The 15,779-nt window shown below is 37.4% G+C and overlaps 1 protein-coding gene across 1 annotated transcript; it reads right to left on the minus strand.

Moving 5' to 3' along the window:
• Positions 1-5,503: 5,503 nt before the first annotated feature.
• LOC143529666 (uncharacterized) lies at positions 5,504-9,933 on the minus strand. Its single transcript, XM_077025408.1, has 5 exons — positions 9,867-9,933; positions 8,090-8,863; positions 7,203-8,001; positions 5,889-7,071; positions 5,504-5,816 (listed from the first exon to the last, which is right to left on the minus strand). The coding sequence occupies exons 2-5, from the start codon at positions 8,619-8,621 to the stop codon at positions 5,787-5,789; spliced, it is 2,544 nt and encodes an 847-aa protein (XP_076881523.1). The 5' UTR covers positions 8,622-8,863; positions 9,867-9,933; the 3' UTR covers positions 5,504-5,786.
• Between the last annotated feature and the right edge of the window lie 5,846 nt (positions 9,934-15,779).

Below are 15,779 nucleotides of genomic sequence, written 5' to 3' on the forward strand. Positions count from 1 at the left end.
CCTACATTAAGGCTTAAATATTATGGATCATGGGCTTGAGCCCATGGTCCATCTTCCTTCCTTATTAACCCAAGTTCATAACCCATATTCATTACCTAACACTAGCCCGACCCATGCTAACTCCTACTCTATTTATTATTTCTCCGTTATCCCGAGTAAACTTTCTCACCAAAAATAAATAGCATAATTAATATTAATTTAGAAATTTCGGGATGTTACACATGACAAAGATTATTTTTAAGAGACTGATATTGAAATTTTTGAATTTGATGGATTATTTTGAGACTCTCTTCTTAATTGGTCTATTTTAAAAATTTTTCCCTATATCTTAATACTCATAAACTAAAATCTTTTATCATTAATTTTTTGGATCTAAAAAGTTATTAGAAAAACTCAACCTTTTATGTTTAAATGTAAAAAGGAAAACAGGTATTGTCACATATTTAGAAAACAAAAAAGGATATGATCATCACATGCAAAAGGGGGAAAGGTGTCACATGGATGTTGGTGTGCCCTGTGGATTCAACCAAGCTACAAATTTAAAATAATATTTTTTATATCTAAAGTTATCATCCACCTTATCATTTTAATATGTTTTTAAAACAATAAATAAATACAAATCATTAACTAAGTGTTAACACTTTTTTTTAAAATTTTTAATATTTACTTAAAAGTAAATATGTCACATTGTTTTTATAAGTTTATAATTTGAAAAGTATATTTATTCAAAAATGTGTTCGTAAAAATAGTTAGTATGTCTAATATACCTATATATGGTTAAAGTAAGTATACAATAATTGATACACCAACAATATAAAATAACGTTTTTCTGAATCAAATTCATTGGCACATGATTACTCATGGCCCCACCCTAACATTCATTTTCCAATCTCTCCACCACCCATATCAATCAAATCAACCATAAAGTGAAACAAATCTTGTGACCACTATTTTGCAAATTACTAATTTGCCCATGAAAGGCTAATCCTTAGAGCATTCTCATCTATCATATTATCTTAGGGGATGTTTTTATAATTTAGAGAGTGATTTAGGATATTGTGAGTGAATCGTTTTTATATTTTAGAGCATTCACAGCCCATACCTCATTTCTATCTCTATAATTACACTACAAAATATTACATTTATCTTTCCTGTTTAATTAGATAATACTTTTTATACTTTTATCATTACAGTTTTCTCTCTCCTCTACTTACAACCAATTCACAAATATTAAAAAATAAATAGGGACAAACTTTTTTTCTCAAATTTACAAAAAACACTACATTTATCTCTCCACCCTATAATTTACACTCACAACCATTCAAAACTTCACCCTATAATTTACCAATTCCTCTCACATAACTATGGGGGATGGGTTGAGATTGCTCTTAGAAAATGTGATGATTTTTCTGTATATTTGAAAAGTTATTATTCACCCCATATACTTTTTTAATATATTTTGGAAGTTGTTGTGAGTGAATGAGAGAGAAATGGTAATGATAAAGGTATAAAAAGTATTATTTAATTGAAAAAGAGAAAAAAAATAAGTGTATGTAATTTTAGATTTAGGAATATGGAGTTGAATGAGAATGCTCTTACGTGGAACATCACCGATAAAGTTAAATTACTAAAAAAACAGTTTTCTAAATTATATTATTACAAATATTTATTTTTGACAAAATGGCAAAAGACGTCATTTACGTTTGAACGTTTTTTCAATAGACGTCATTTGGCCAAACATATAGCAGAAAGCATACTTCATGTTTCAAATCTATTTCACGTCACGTCCTTTGACACTAACCCCGTTAATTTTTCTCGTTAAATTTGGTCATGTGCAACGCACATGAGGGTAATTTTGTAATTTTACAATTTATTTATTAATTAAAACTAAAAAAATAAATAAAAAAACTAACCCCTCTCTCTCTCTCTCTCTCTCTCTCTCTCATTCTCTCTCTCCCTCCATCCCTTTCTTTTTCTCAAATCCGACCATCCACTTTCCAACACCAGTTACACCACCACCACAAATTCCGGTTGTACAACAGTAACATCCCCAGCGACCACCACCACCACCCCTCTATACAAACTTTGACAACCAGATTTTATATGTCCATAGTAGCAGAAGACTTAATCGAACGAACATCAATTGTAGATAAAATTGTGAGTTGTAATTCGGAGGAAATAAAAAAATTAGGCTTTTCATTTCAAGGGTTTTGTTGGATATGGAGAGAAGGAAAGACAGATGTGATCTTGGTGGCGGCGGCGGCGGCGACGGTTGTGGCGACGACGGTCGGTGAGAAGTTGGAGTTGTGATGGTGATAACGATTGTTGAGAAGTCGAAGTTGCGATTGGGTAGACATATATGTTTGGTGGTTGCTATGAACCCCACCGTCATCTTGAAGCTGTGGTGGTGATTGGTGGCCGCCGGATTTGAGAAACCGCCAGAGAGTTGGCCTCTCTGCGGTGGGGTAGTGATGATGCTTGGTGTTGGTATAGAGAGAGAGAGAGAGAGAGAGGAGAGAGTATAGACGGAGATGTGGCGTGGCTAGTTGTGGCAGTGGCAGGTGGTGGTTTGTTGAGAGGTGGGTGGTTGGGTTTGAAGTTAGCGAGAGAAAGATGATGATGATGATGATGATGATGATGAGAGAAAGTTAGTTAGCGCCGGAAACCCATGTCGCCGCCGTCATCGGATCTACCTTCCGTCATCGGGTTTGGTTTTGAAAAGGGTCGGATCTGAGATGATGATGATGATGATGATGATGATGAGTGGTGGCTGGTCAATGGTGTTTGGTTATGGTCTTAATGGTGTTTGGGGAAGAAGATATGGTTAAAAAGAAAAAATATTTTTATTTATTTAAAGTCCAAAATATTAAGTAAATTACACAAATAACCCTTGAGGGGGTAAAAAGACTAAATTGCCCTCACATGAGGTGCACATAACTGGATTTAACGAGAAAAACTAACCCTCGTTAGTGAAAAGGACGAACCGTGCAACGTTTTTTGAACATAAAGGATGTTTTCTGTTATTAAGTTTGCTAAATGACGACCATTGAAAAAACGTGCAAACATAAAGTACTAGTTTTGCCATTTTGTCTTTATTTTTTTAAGAAGAAAAAGAAAGGGAAATGTTTATGCATATAAATTAAGGTAAAAGGGTATGTATGTTTGAGGTGAGCAGTCGGGTATAACCTAACATCGTACAAGTAAAAAATTTTAAAGTCTAACATCATATATGTATACTCGCCCCAAACATTTCATGCTTTAGATTTAACAGCAGGATTCGGATTTATCTGGCATCCCTTGTTGTCCGCAAACATCAAAGTATCAAACAATACAACAGTGTTACTTATTAATGTTTTTTATTGTCATAATAATTCTTATCTTATATAAAAAGAAATATATCATAATTGAAAGAATAAACCAAAAGAAGTCACAGATTAGGTATGGGGGATCAAAATGGCACATGGTACAACTTGGCTTAATTATACTTAATATTGTTTATAGGCAATTATGAGTGAATTATATGAGATAATCATGTTTGAGAGAAAAAAATGTACATATAAATATTACTTGTATATATTATAGGTATTTTATTACATACATGAAATATATGCAATAAATATATAAATACGTAAATGTATTACTTCTACTAAACTTTATGACAAACTAAGAATCTTATTTCGAGATAATTATTATTTTCGTTTTAATTCTTTTCAGAAATCAAATTAACTAAATTTTCATATGATGATTATACTTATTACTTGTTACGTTATTTCATGACAGATTAACAATTTGACATGCTATACTTATATAAAAACCCATATAAACGATTGTACATGTTGTATAAAGAAATCAGTGTTTAGTATGAGAGAAGAAAAGAGATGGTTATAACTTATAAAGCTCTTTTATTTTTTTAATACATACGAACCTAATATTCCAACAAAAATACTAGCAAGGAGCTTGATACAACGGAGAAAACACCAAGAACAAACAAAAGACCACAAGCAAACACTAAAAATAACAATCATCGCGAGAAAAGACACCTATAACTCCCCAAAATTGATGACGGTGGATTGGTTTGAGGAAAAGTGAATTTCGGAAAAGATGACACAATGTCTTGAGTTGACGCGTCCTTCATCTTCGTGGTGCTTGGACCTTTTTTCTGTTGATGTTGAGACCGAACATTGTAATTACAGTATTACACCCATAATTTTTGGGTTAATAAACTCCAACTGAACATCGACAACAATAAGAACACAACAACGATGACAACGACAATAAAAAAGGTGACGATGATAACGGCCATGACGATGACAACCCCTACGACACCGGAGAATAATGATATCGATAAAAGAATGTAATAGAAATTAGATGGATGTGACTAGAGTGCTGGAATTACATGTGATACATTTTACCATTATGTAATTTTTAGTCCCCTCTTTATACACCCCATACGTAAAATTTAATATCAATACTTGAATAGCTATGCTATAACAATTAACAAACTAATGAATGGGCTTTCTTATGGGCTCAGTCAAATGAAACAAATTAAAGGCCTAGAGAATTAGTCGAAGTTGAAGCCATGTATGCTAAAGTACACATTACTAAACCACGAGTATGACTGTACGAGTGTAGAAAATAACAAGTATACTATACATGCATATGTTTTTAATACCTGAACTCGTACCTAGATAATGATGTCTTCTACATAATTTATATGCAGAAAATAACTAAAAGGGTAACTTAAGATATCGTTAATAAAACTTCCATTAGATGATACATAAGTTTCTTTTTGTTTTTTTGCTTCGTAGCGTAAGATTCTAGTAAGAATTATTATTAGATGGTTAGTCGGTTTCACCCATATTGCATTTTAGTTATACCGGTAGTCTCTACTATTCATAAGCAGGTAATTCTAACGGTCTCTAGAGTCTAGAGTAGATGGCCGTCAAGTTTGTGGGTTAGAGTGATAGTTTCACTTGAACCTTTTTCATACGTGCCCCGATCCCCTCCCTTTCCAAACCTTAGTCTTTTCATTGCAAGGTTGACTTGTAAGGACACGGTCGTGGTCCTCTTTTCATTTTAAGTTTGAGGACAAAGTAATACGATAGATACTCATTTGAATGGCTTATCACGACCAACTTAGTAAGATGATTTATTAATATGGTGACCAATACAAAGATTAGTGAAACAAGCAGCTGACAGATTATGATTATAATAGTCAATTTAGAGGTATAAATGAGCTAAGCCATGCCACTAGTAAGCTACTCAATATTAGCCGGCTAACAACTCGAATTGCAAGCCTAAACAAGCTGCATATACCGACCCCTCATAGACTTGTAAACCTAAGCAGGCTTGTTATCAATATAAACATAGGTATTCTTATTTAATATGTATAATCTATAATTATGACAACATAACTATTTAATATATATTATATTATATATAACTATAATTATAGATAAATGGAAATTAAACAGCACAAGCTCAAGTTTGGACAGTTTCTCACGAGCTAAGCTCGAGCTTCAACTTGTTAAGTTAAAAGAGCCAAACTCAAAGCGATTGACCTTTCACAGCCATTGCAAGGATATTATACAAGATGTTTCTATTGCCATGTATAAAGCATATGTATGCATGTATAACAAAGCATAACGGCATCCATAAAACAACATGACAAGAAAATACATTACTTGTTTATGGGAATTCATACTAGTATGTTGAAGACATCATTATCATCATCACCATCGTCATCCATCAGATCACTCATTTTGATTTGACTCCTAACAGGATTACTATACCTTCACATATTTGTCAACATATCCCTGCAAAATAACATAGGGGGTTAGTTACATTATCTTTATATAAAATAAGAAAATAATATGAACCCGGATTACCATTACAAGCTTAGTGAGCTTTCTTTGAGAAGAATCGATGTAATGATTTATCTTGGTTTGTGACTTTGGTATATGGTGTTTCTTCATAGCTCCCGACACTTTATCAACCGTCTTCTTAACAATAGTCTTAAACGCCTCTTTACTCATATTGCCCTGCCTCCATGACGGCTTTAACACCTCCTTCACAAACTCAGCAAGCGCGATTTTAAAAAGTCTCATTGACCGTGAACCCTTGCTCTTTTTATTCTTCACTTGATCAATCTCAACCTCCCCAGTGGCCATATCAGGTAAATCAGTTGGTGAGCTAGGGCTAGGACTGTCATTTTCCACAGCACCCACCTCAGCATCTGCTGTTTCACCAAACTCTTCTTTTTCTTCACTTGCAACAGCAATAGCATCAGTTTTCTTGACTGAGTTTGAAGATGGATCAATGCTATCGAACAGTGGATCATATTGATCACCACCGGATGCAAGCGGATTAGGAGTTAAATTACGTGTTTGCCTCTCGTCAGGTGTGTGATTCTGATTGGCTGAAGAGCCATAATCTTGATTGAAAACACCAGAGCTGAACTTGGTACTCAATGGCTGATCAAAGGTTGATGCATATGGATTGTAGTGGTTCAAGATTCTAGAATTTGAAGAAACTAAATTTGGCGATGAAGTCATGGGACCCACAGGTTGTTGGAGGATTGGGTAGTTAATAGGCGGTCCATAAGGTGTGACAAAGGGTTGAAAAGGATAGTTAGTTTGATAAGGTGGCGGGTTCAACTGATACTGTGACACGGGCCCACCAACTTGTGGATGTGGCAGTGCTGATGGCAAAGAGTTCCACAAGGTGGTGGGTGGAGGAGCTGTTTCAGTTGCAGGGTGTTCAGTTTCATGGCCACTTGCCACCTCAGCAGAATGACCTGGAGGTTCAATACTTCTAGAAACATGGTAATCAACCTCATCTTTCTTGGGTGCTATTTTATCTGTGCTCTTTAATCTATCTGGTACCTCGTGGTGGTACTGTTTGTTTTTATGCCACTTGGACTCCTCACTCTTTTTAAGTTCATGAGAGTACCGACATGTGGCCCCACGAAAGCACCTGCCCCGACGAAAATCATGACAAATTTCTTGTGATTGATTTGTATTCCTTCTACTATAAGGAGACCTACTCCTGTCTCTTTTCCTGGGAGACCAGCTGCCAAACACACATTTTGAGAAATCTTAAAAGCTTTTAGAACACATATCGATGAGTTTTAGCATAATAATATCATAGTGATAAGGTGACTACTTGCGAATTAAAAAAACAACAATAAATTAATATGGTACCTGCGCGATGGGCTACGTTTATCTCTCCTCCGTGGACTCCTTCTCCACCTTCCATAAGGAGACCGACTTCTACGCCTTTCATAAGGAGATCGACTTCTACTCCTACTTCTACCTCTTTTAACACGCTTCCGGGAAGAATAATCATCAGAATCACTATCACTACCACCTCTTTTCACCACTCTCCCAAACTCATCGGTTTTTAATTTAGCATTATTATTTTCCTTCTGGGCCCCACTATTTTTAGGACCAGAAGTACTATCACCTTCCAAACGATTATTTTGTTTTGTGGAAGCACCACCATCAGTTCTGTTCTCCAACTTCTCCTTCTCTAAGGAAGGTTCCGAAACTTTAGATATTATATTCAAAGAACCTTCCACCACATGCACAGGTAATGTAGAGTGTTCTTTGTCTTGTGGGGAGACTGCTACAGGACTAACATTTTCAAAATGAGGGTCGTTATCATTTTCAGAGTTATCATCAGAAGCATAGCCTTGTATAAGTCTAAACGGGCTTTGCTCTGACTGGTTCGTCTCTTGATATAAATTTATCTTGTCTTCTGTTTTGCAATCTAAAGATGATTCAGAAACCGCAGCGCCAAGTATCAACTTTGACTTTTCAATATGTGTATCTTTGAGAGTGAGATTGGGCCCTATAGTGTTGTTGTTTGTACCTTGTTCAATCGCTCGAGTGGATTCATTTTCTGCTTTTATATCAACTTCGTTGGATATAAAGGCAGCTTCATGTTTTACGTTCCCAAATGTATTGCCAGTAGCTGGCTCTTCGGGATGTGTAATATCATCTAAGAGAAAAAAAAAAGCCAAATAAAGTGAACCCTTTGCAGTATATAAAAATTATAACACATATATCATAAATTGAAATAAGTTAACCTTCCATATCCATGTCAGAACCACCAGGGGAATGCGAGGTATCTTCTTGCAATGTGGCAACCGCTGATGGTTTTAAAGATAAATCCCTATTATGCCCTTTTTCAAGCATAAATTTTCTTTTCATCCATTTAAAATACTCATGTGAAATTGCAGCTTCACTTCCTGGTGCTCCACCAAACAAAAACTCAAAATCTGGATTACCAGCCTCTTTCTGACGTGTTATATCTTCAAACTTTTCGCCATTTTTAGCAATATACTGACATAAAATCTCGATTTGCTTGGCAATTTTCTCATCTCTAGGTGGAGGTGGAGGGACATCAGAACCAATAACATGACTGTTGCCATCAATAGGCGGAGGAAGAGGTGGTGGTCCGGGAGGCGGAGCTGATGGTTGTGGCGGTAGCACAAACGATCCGGGTGGTGGAGCAGGTGTGAAGTAGGCTGAAGACGGTGGAGGAAGCCGCGGGTGGCGGTTGGACTCTATAAAACTGCTGCCCTGGTGGTGGAATTCTTGGAATTTGATGTTGACCATGAGGAGGAACCAGAGCCGGTGGCGGCATGCGTTGACTCTGACCCCAGCTCATGTAAGTTTGACCCGAGGTCAACGTTCCACCTGAAGGAACAGGAGCAGGAGCGGGCGTGACATATTGTGGACGGGGTGGTACCAGGCCCCTGTATTGCTGATAGTTCCCTTGATTATTCATGGCACCGGTGCCTCAAACTACACTAAAACTCAGACTCACAGCAACAGATTCACCAGCAAAGCCTCCATTACTGCCATGTCACCATAAATTAAAACGTTTATAGTTAAATGTAGAAAACACTTCATTCTATAGAAAAAAAAAATTATAAAACACCTAGATAAACAGAAACCTATGGGCTATGGCAACATCTGCAAACCCTAACTTACAGTGCACTCTGTTATATATATTGAAAGTTTGAAACCTAACAGATATGATTCATGAACCATGAACAACACCTAGGGCAACATCTGCATACCCGATAACATAGCACTGGCTAAAACTTAGACTCCCAACAACAAACTCACAAGCAAAGGCTCCACAACTGCAGATTAATGAGATTAAGGGGCTGTTTGGGATTCCTTATTTATGCTCCTTATAGCTTATAACTTATGGGTTATAAGTGATAAGGTGTTTGGGAAAGTTGAGTTTTGTGAGCGTATAAGGTATAAGTTACAACATTGTAACTTATACCTTATGCCTTAAATAAGGTATAAGGAGGTAAAATAAGGAAACCCAAACACCCCCTAACTACGTAGAAACTTTGACAGCATATATTCAAACCCTAACTCATACTGTGCTCTGTTATATCTACACAAACCCTAGGGCAACATCTCATAATCGATTTCCGACACAGCGAATTGTATTTAAACAAAATCTGGATACCTAATTTTCGAAACATAGAACCGGCTAAAACTCAGGCTCTTAACAACTAATTAACCAGCAAAGCCTCCCTTACTGCCACGTCACCATAAATGAAAATGTCTATAGTTCAATGTATGAATCAGAGATGCAAATTAATGATATTAAGTTATAAACTACGTACAAACTTTGACAGCGGATATGTAAACCCTAACTTATACTGTGCTCTGTTATGCATACGCAAACCCTAGGGCAACATCAGCAATCATATTCGAATTATAGCATGGCGAAATGAATCTAAACAAGATCTGGATACCTAATTTTCGATTCGAAACGAAACGTAACGTAATGTAATACATGTAAATTTAATGAATCAGATATGAGAATTGGATTACCTGTGAAATGAAATCACGAATCGAGTATGTTGGTGCAGGAATTTGCAAAGCTTATAGGATTGATTAACTTGTAGAATATAAGTTAATCCAAACACTTAAAAAAAGCTTATAAAAAAAAAAGCTATAAGCTAATTTTATATATAAGCATAAGCTTAAAAATAAAAGCTAGGCCAAACACCCCCTAAAACATTTCTAAAACATAGATCCTACAAAACTCATTACCCACCTAGTTTAGTTTATTGTTATTAAAAACCTTTTATTCCAATCAGGAAATCGCTTTAATGTAGCTCCATTATGCGGGCTTTGGCTGTTTGGAAAGATGGGGCAGGTTTAGAAGAGCTGGTGCTACCGCTCCTTAAACTTCCAGTGATGTGGGATTGCCAACATAAAGAAGAGGGGGGGGGATATCAAGCAGTGCCCCCGGAAGGTAGCGGACGGTCATTACACAGCGACGATCAAAGTCCTGTGTTCATCCAGGGTCGCGCCTGCCGGGGGGAATACTTTGAGAGCATTGATTGATAAACATCCTGTGGTGGACCCCCCGACCATGCCCTCCGTCGTGCCATCGGAACCAACCTTGCAGGTGGACGGTGATTGTGTGTTGGAATGTATTAAAACCTTCCCGAAAGGTACATCTTGTGGGAGGGATGGTTTGCGGGCCCAACATATTTTAGATGCTTTCTGTGGCTAGGGGTCTCCGACCGCCTTCGGGCTCTTAAAGGCCATCACTGATGTTGTCAACTTGTGGCTTGGGGGGCTTTGTCCAAAAGTTCTAGCGGAGTTCATTGCTTCGGCACCGTTGACCCCCCTGTTGAAGCCTGACAATGGAATTAGACCCATCGCAGTGGGGGCCATTTGGATAAGATTGGTGTCGAAAGTCGCTATGAGTAAAATAGGGAAAAAGGTTGCTGCTTATCTAGGGGATTTCCAATTCGGGGTTGGGATCCCTAATGGGGCAGAAGCGGTATTGCATAGTGCTAACAGATTTTTGAGCGCGTTTCATTCTGACGGGTCCCTGGCTATGCTCACTGTTGATTTTTCTAACGCCTTCAACGAGGTGGATCGGACGACCCTTCTCAGGGAAGTTAGCTGCATGTGTTCATCCATCTTCCCATGGGTCCAGTTTTTATATGCCCGCCCCGCCCGTTTATATGTGAGGGATACTCATATCGGGGCTTTTACTGGGGTGCAGCAAAGGGACCCCCTTGGCCCTCTTCTTTTTGCGTTGGTCCTTCATCCGCTCATCCTTAGGGTGCAGGGGACCTGTCCCTTGCCCTTCCATGCTTGGTATTTAGACGATGGCACTATTATTGGTAAGGCTGAGGAGGTCGCTAGAGCGTTGGGCATTATTCGCTCAGAGGGGGCGTCTCTAGGGCTTAGGCTTAATATTCGAAAAACAGAGGTTTTTTGGCCGTCATGTGATGATTCGAAGAAAGTGTCGGGTTTATTCCCTGGAGAGATTAGCAGGCCTGCGATGGGAGTTAAACTCTTGAGGGGAGCGGTTAGTCGGGATGCAGGGTTTATTCGGTCTTTGGCAACTAAAAGAGCTTTGAGGGCGGTTGAACTTATGAAATGCCTGCCGGACCTGAGGGACCCCCAAAGTGAGCTCCTTTTGTTGCGCTCGTGCATGGGGGTTGCTAAGTTAGTGTTTGGGCTCCGGACATGTCAACCTGAACATGTCAAAGAGGCTGTGTCCATCTTTTATGCGGGCCTGCGGGGGGCAATTGAAGATATTGTTGTGTGTGGAGGACCGCATTTTGGGGACCTCCAGTGGAGGTTGGCTTCCTTCCCTATGCGTTGCGGAGGCTTAGGAATTTTCTCGGCTGAGGATGTCTCCGCGTACGCATTTGTGGCTTCCAGGTCTCAGTCGTGGAAATTGCAAGACCACGTCCTGCGAAACGCTGGTGTTACGGGGGTAGATCCTGACTACTCTTTTGCACTTGGTAATATTGGAACAACTCTCCCGAACTGTGACATTCGTCAATTTCGGGTCACTTTTGTTATGTAAACCCGACCCGTTTGTAACCCGAACATTTCAAATATATAAAATATTGGATCTTGTCATTTAAAATATATAAAATAATGGTTTTTTATATTATGCATTGTTTGACCATTTAAACATACCCATTTTTATGCAAACCATAAAAGAATCTTTATACCCAACCCTTCACTCCTTCCCTATATATACACACCCATCTTCTTCATTTTACTCTTGCTACATCTCCAAAAACTCTCTCAAAACTCCATAGATTCAAGGTTGTTATTTCTTATATATTCTTGAAGTTTTGACTTCTCAAGTCAAACTAACTATAGTCTTTCATTCTAACTTGTTCATCTAACATTACTAACTCTTGAATATGGTGGTACAACATATATATAATACACACCCCTTGTTTCCTTTATTTGTTACTTCACCGACTTTGGTTGGTTAAGTTTCAAATGTCATAAGGCAAGGCTTCATGGAGGACTTCGTGTTCTTGATATATATTTACACACACATAACTTATTATACATATCACTTATGACTAACTTCTAACCCTTTAGTTTGTTCATCTTATTTACAAGTTCCATGGTGTGGGTTTGTATAAGACTAACCTCGGTTTAACCGAAACTAGTCCAAATCGGAAACTGAACTTTTGTTTACTAGTTTTGTTAAAATAGTTGTTTAAACATGTTTATTGCTAGATTTGAGTTTCAAAAATCATTTTTACAAGTTCTTTGATATTAAGCATATGAAATCCATCTATGAACTCGTTGAGAGATGGAAACCGAACTAAACCGAAACTTTTGCTTAAAAGACTTGTAGTTAACTTTTTTTGTTGTAAAATTTAAGTTTTCTTCATTTATAAACCAATATACAAGTTCTATGATATTTGGGCATGTAGAAACCATCTATTAACTATTTGTGAGATGGAGACCGAACCAAACCGAACTATACCGACTTTTACTCGCTTAAGACATACAAGTATGTTTTTAGCTATCAAGACTTGTATATTTCTTTAAAAACATAGTTTACAAACTGATTTTAATTATTTTCTTAAGTACTTGGAATAGTTGGATCCAACTTGATCTCATAACATAGTTTGGACCGACAAAACCGAACACTCGCTTAACGTGCGTTGTTAGTTCTAAACAATAGATCTACATACTTGGTTAAGTGTTAGTATGTTTTAATGAGTTATCTCATAACAATTAATATTTTGGAAAGTTGACTTTGGGTTTGACCATTTGTCAAGACCCGAACCGACAACCCGAACACTCATTAAAAACCCGTTTAGTATCTTTAGCCTAATGGAACTTGCATTTTAGCATTTTCCCCACCTTATTACTTAACATTGGTTAAGTAAATATTAAGGTTAGATACTTTAACCCGGTTTTGAGCAAACTTACATTTTTTAAAAGGGTTATTATTATAAATTCTTAAATAGTTACATTTTAAACCTTGAACTTTAATTGATTAGTTTTTGCAACAATTATTTTATTTAAAGATCTTCAAGACAACCTTTCTAAATCCAAGACTTTCTTTTATTTAGGCTTCATACGTTAAACTCGTCGTTCCGGCAAATCTCCAAATAATCAATCTTTCAAGTTTATTACTTGAATGTGAGTAACTTCATACCCCGTTTTCTATCTTTTATTTTGGGGGTGACATTTCAACTTATCTAAACTAAATGTTTTATACTTGGGTCTTAAACCACAAACGTTGTTGTATACATTACTTGAATAATTGCTCGATTTGGTGTTCTATGCTTATTTGACTATGTGTTTATCGCTTTTGTATGGTGGAACTATAAATCTTAGACCATTTGGCAATCCCTCATGGCAAGTTGTGGTTAACGTAATGCAATTAACGATAACTATAAAATCCTAAACTATTTGGCAACCCCTTATAGTTGGGTGTCGCTAACTTGTTAGCGATAACTATTTATCCAAGTTTATAGCTATTATTTATGGTTTTGTATACTAGTTTTGTGGCCTTTCATACTATATATCTATTGTTCAAACTTATGAATTGCTCACCAACCTTTGTGTTGATAAACTTTATTTTATGAAATGTTACAGGTTTGCATCTAGGTTGATTATGGAGTTCGGTGAAGAAAACGTCACAAATACCGTTAGGATATTAGCAAAAATGAACAATATTTGATTTGCTATATTTTGTTATATTTTGTTGTATTTGAGTTATGAATATTTGGTTATGTGACATTTTCGATGTTGTGAAATGAAATGAGTTTGTTAAATATTGTCGCTTTAAATAGTGTCATGCGCTTATGAGCAATCGTTGCACCCCGGCATGTTCCGCCGCCTTTGGTCGGGGTGTGACACGAACCTTGATATAGGCGATTTTACTGATAAGGAGACCGCCCCCAAGAAACCTCAACAAACCTTGGCGAGTGCTTTTTATGGTAAACACGTACATGATTTGGAGGAGCGATTCGATATGACCCCGAGACAAAAGGCAGTTTTAGCTTGTCTCAAGGGGGCTCATGCCCAGGATTTTTTGACTGTTGTGCCCATTGAAGGTCTTGGGCAACGGATGTCGGCAGTTGAATACAGAGCCATACTTAAATACCGGCTTATGATTCCCCTTTTCCTTCCAGATGAATTATGCCCCATTTGTAAAAAAGCTTGTTTGGATAGATTTGGTGAGCATGCCCTCCACTGTAAGGAATTGTCGGGATTCAAGTATCGTCATGACTGGGTTAGAGATGTGTTATGGGATGTGCTTAGACGTGCCGGGATCTCAGCCAAGAAAGAGGCACCTGTTAACTTTTTGACTGATCCGCGTGAGGGAAGATCTACCCTGCGTCCTGCGGATGTTCTTGTGTTTGGCTGGGCAGGGGGTAAGCATGCGTGTGTTGACCTCACTGGGGTGTCCATGTTGGTGGGGCTGAGAGACAGTGGCTTCGTACCGGGACAGGCGGTTTTGAGAGCGGAGTCTAGGAAGGTTGCTAAGCATGAGACATTGTGTTTGAAGAATCAGCACGTGTTCATTCCATTTGCCTTCGACACTTTTGGATCCCTAGCTCCCGAGGCAGTTTGCTTCTTGGAGCGGGTGCAGAAGGTGGTCCAGAGTTACTCGCAGAGCCCAAGTAACCAAGGATTTATATTTAGTAGAATAAGCTTTGCGATTCAAAAGGGGATAGCGGCACAGCTTGTTACTCGTTTACCCATTATCCAGATGTAGTTCGGTTTGTGTCTGAACAATATTTTCTCATCAAACCTAAATCCCAAAATTCTTCCAACTCATCGTACTATAGCCCCTCTCCATGGCCTGCACCACCGCCGGTGCCGACAACAAAATAGCCCCTCGATCTCCATTGTCGCCACCACTACCATCGCCCCTCTCCACTATATCTACACAGTACACATTCATTCGCAACACCCGACAACCTCAAAACCCCTAATCTCTTTCTCTTATCTTCACCTGGTAATAATAATAATAATATTATTGTTATTAACTCTTTTTTTCATCTAATAATATTATTCAATTGTATTTAATTTCACAAATCATGCCGATTTCATCTTTTTGTAAGTTTAGATTATGATTGAAGGTTTAGGTTTAATATGTTTAATTTGAAATTTGTGTATTAATTAGCTGATTTGTTGTGATAACGGTGATAGGTTAATCGTTGTTGATTGATTGATTGATTATTATTATTATTATGATTATGATCTTATACAGTAGTTAAGGAGATTTATGATTTTCATGCTGGCTGTAGAGCTATGTTGTACATAAATGTTCTTATACAGTGGTTTTTCCATCAACAATCTTTGTGGTGGCTAATATTTATAAAAGTAAGCGGTGAAGCACTTGCGGTGATGGTGAACAAACCCCAAAGGTAACTTAAACTATATTTCGTTTTTATTTATAATATATCTATATTTTAATTTTAATAAATATTAGCATAT

The sequence above is a fragment of the Bidens hawaiensis genome, unplaced genomic scaffold (genome assembly GCF_021521415.1).
Source record: "Bidens hawaiensis isolate Kalapana, Puna unplaced genomic scaffold, B.hawaiensis_p1.1 tig00008634_1, whole genome shotgun sequence".
Classification (NCBI taxonomy): Eukaryota; Viridiplantae; Streptophyta; class Magnoliopsida; order Asterales; family Asteraceae; genus Bidens; species Bidens hawaiensis.

What these genes read in the sequence shown, in the direction of transcription:
- LOC143529666 (XM_077025408.1), bottom strand. Translation starts at nt 8,621, where the DNA reads ATGGTCAACATCAAATTCCAAGAATTCCACCACCAGGGCAGCAGTTTT. An exon ending in TTCTGACATGGATATGGAAG is followed by an intron (nt 8,002 to 8,089) that starts GTTAACTTATTT and finishes TTTTTCTCTTAG; the next exon opens with ATGATATTACACATCCCGAA. An exon ending in AGCTCACTAAGCTTGTAATG is followed by an intron (nt 5,817 to 5,888) that starts GTAATCCGGGTT and finishes GTTATTTTGCAG; the next exon opens with GGATATGTTGACAAATATGT.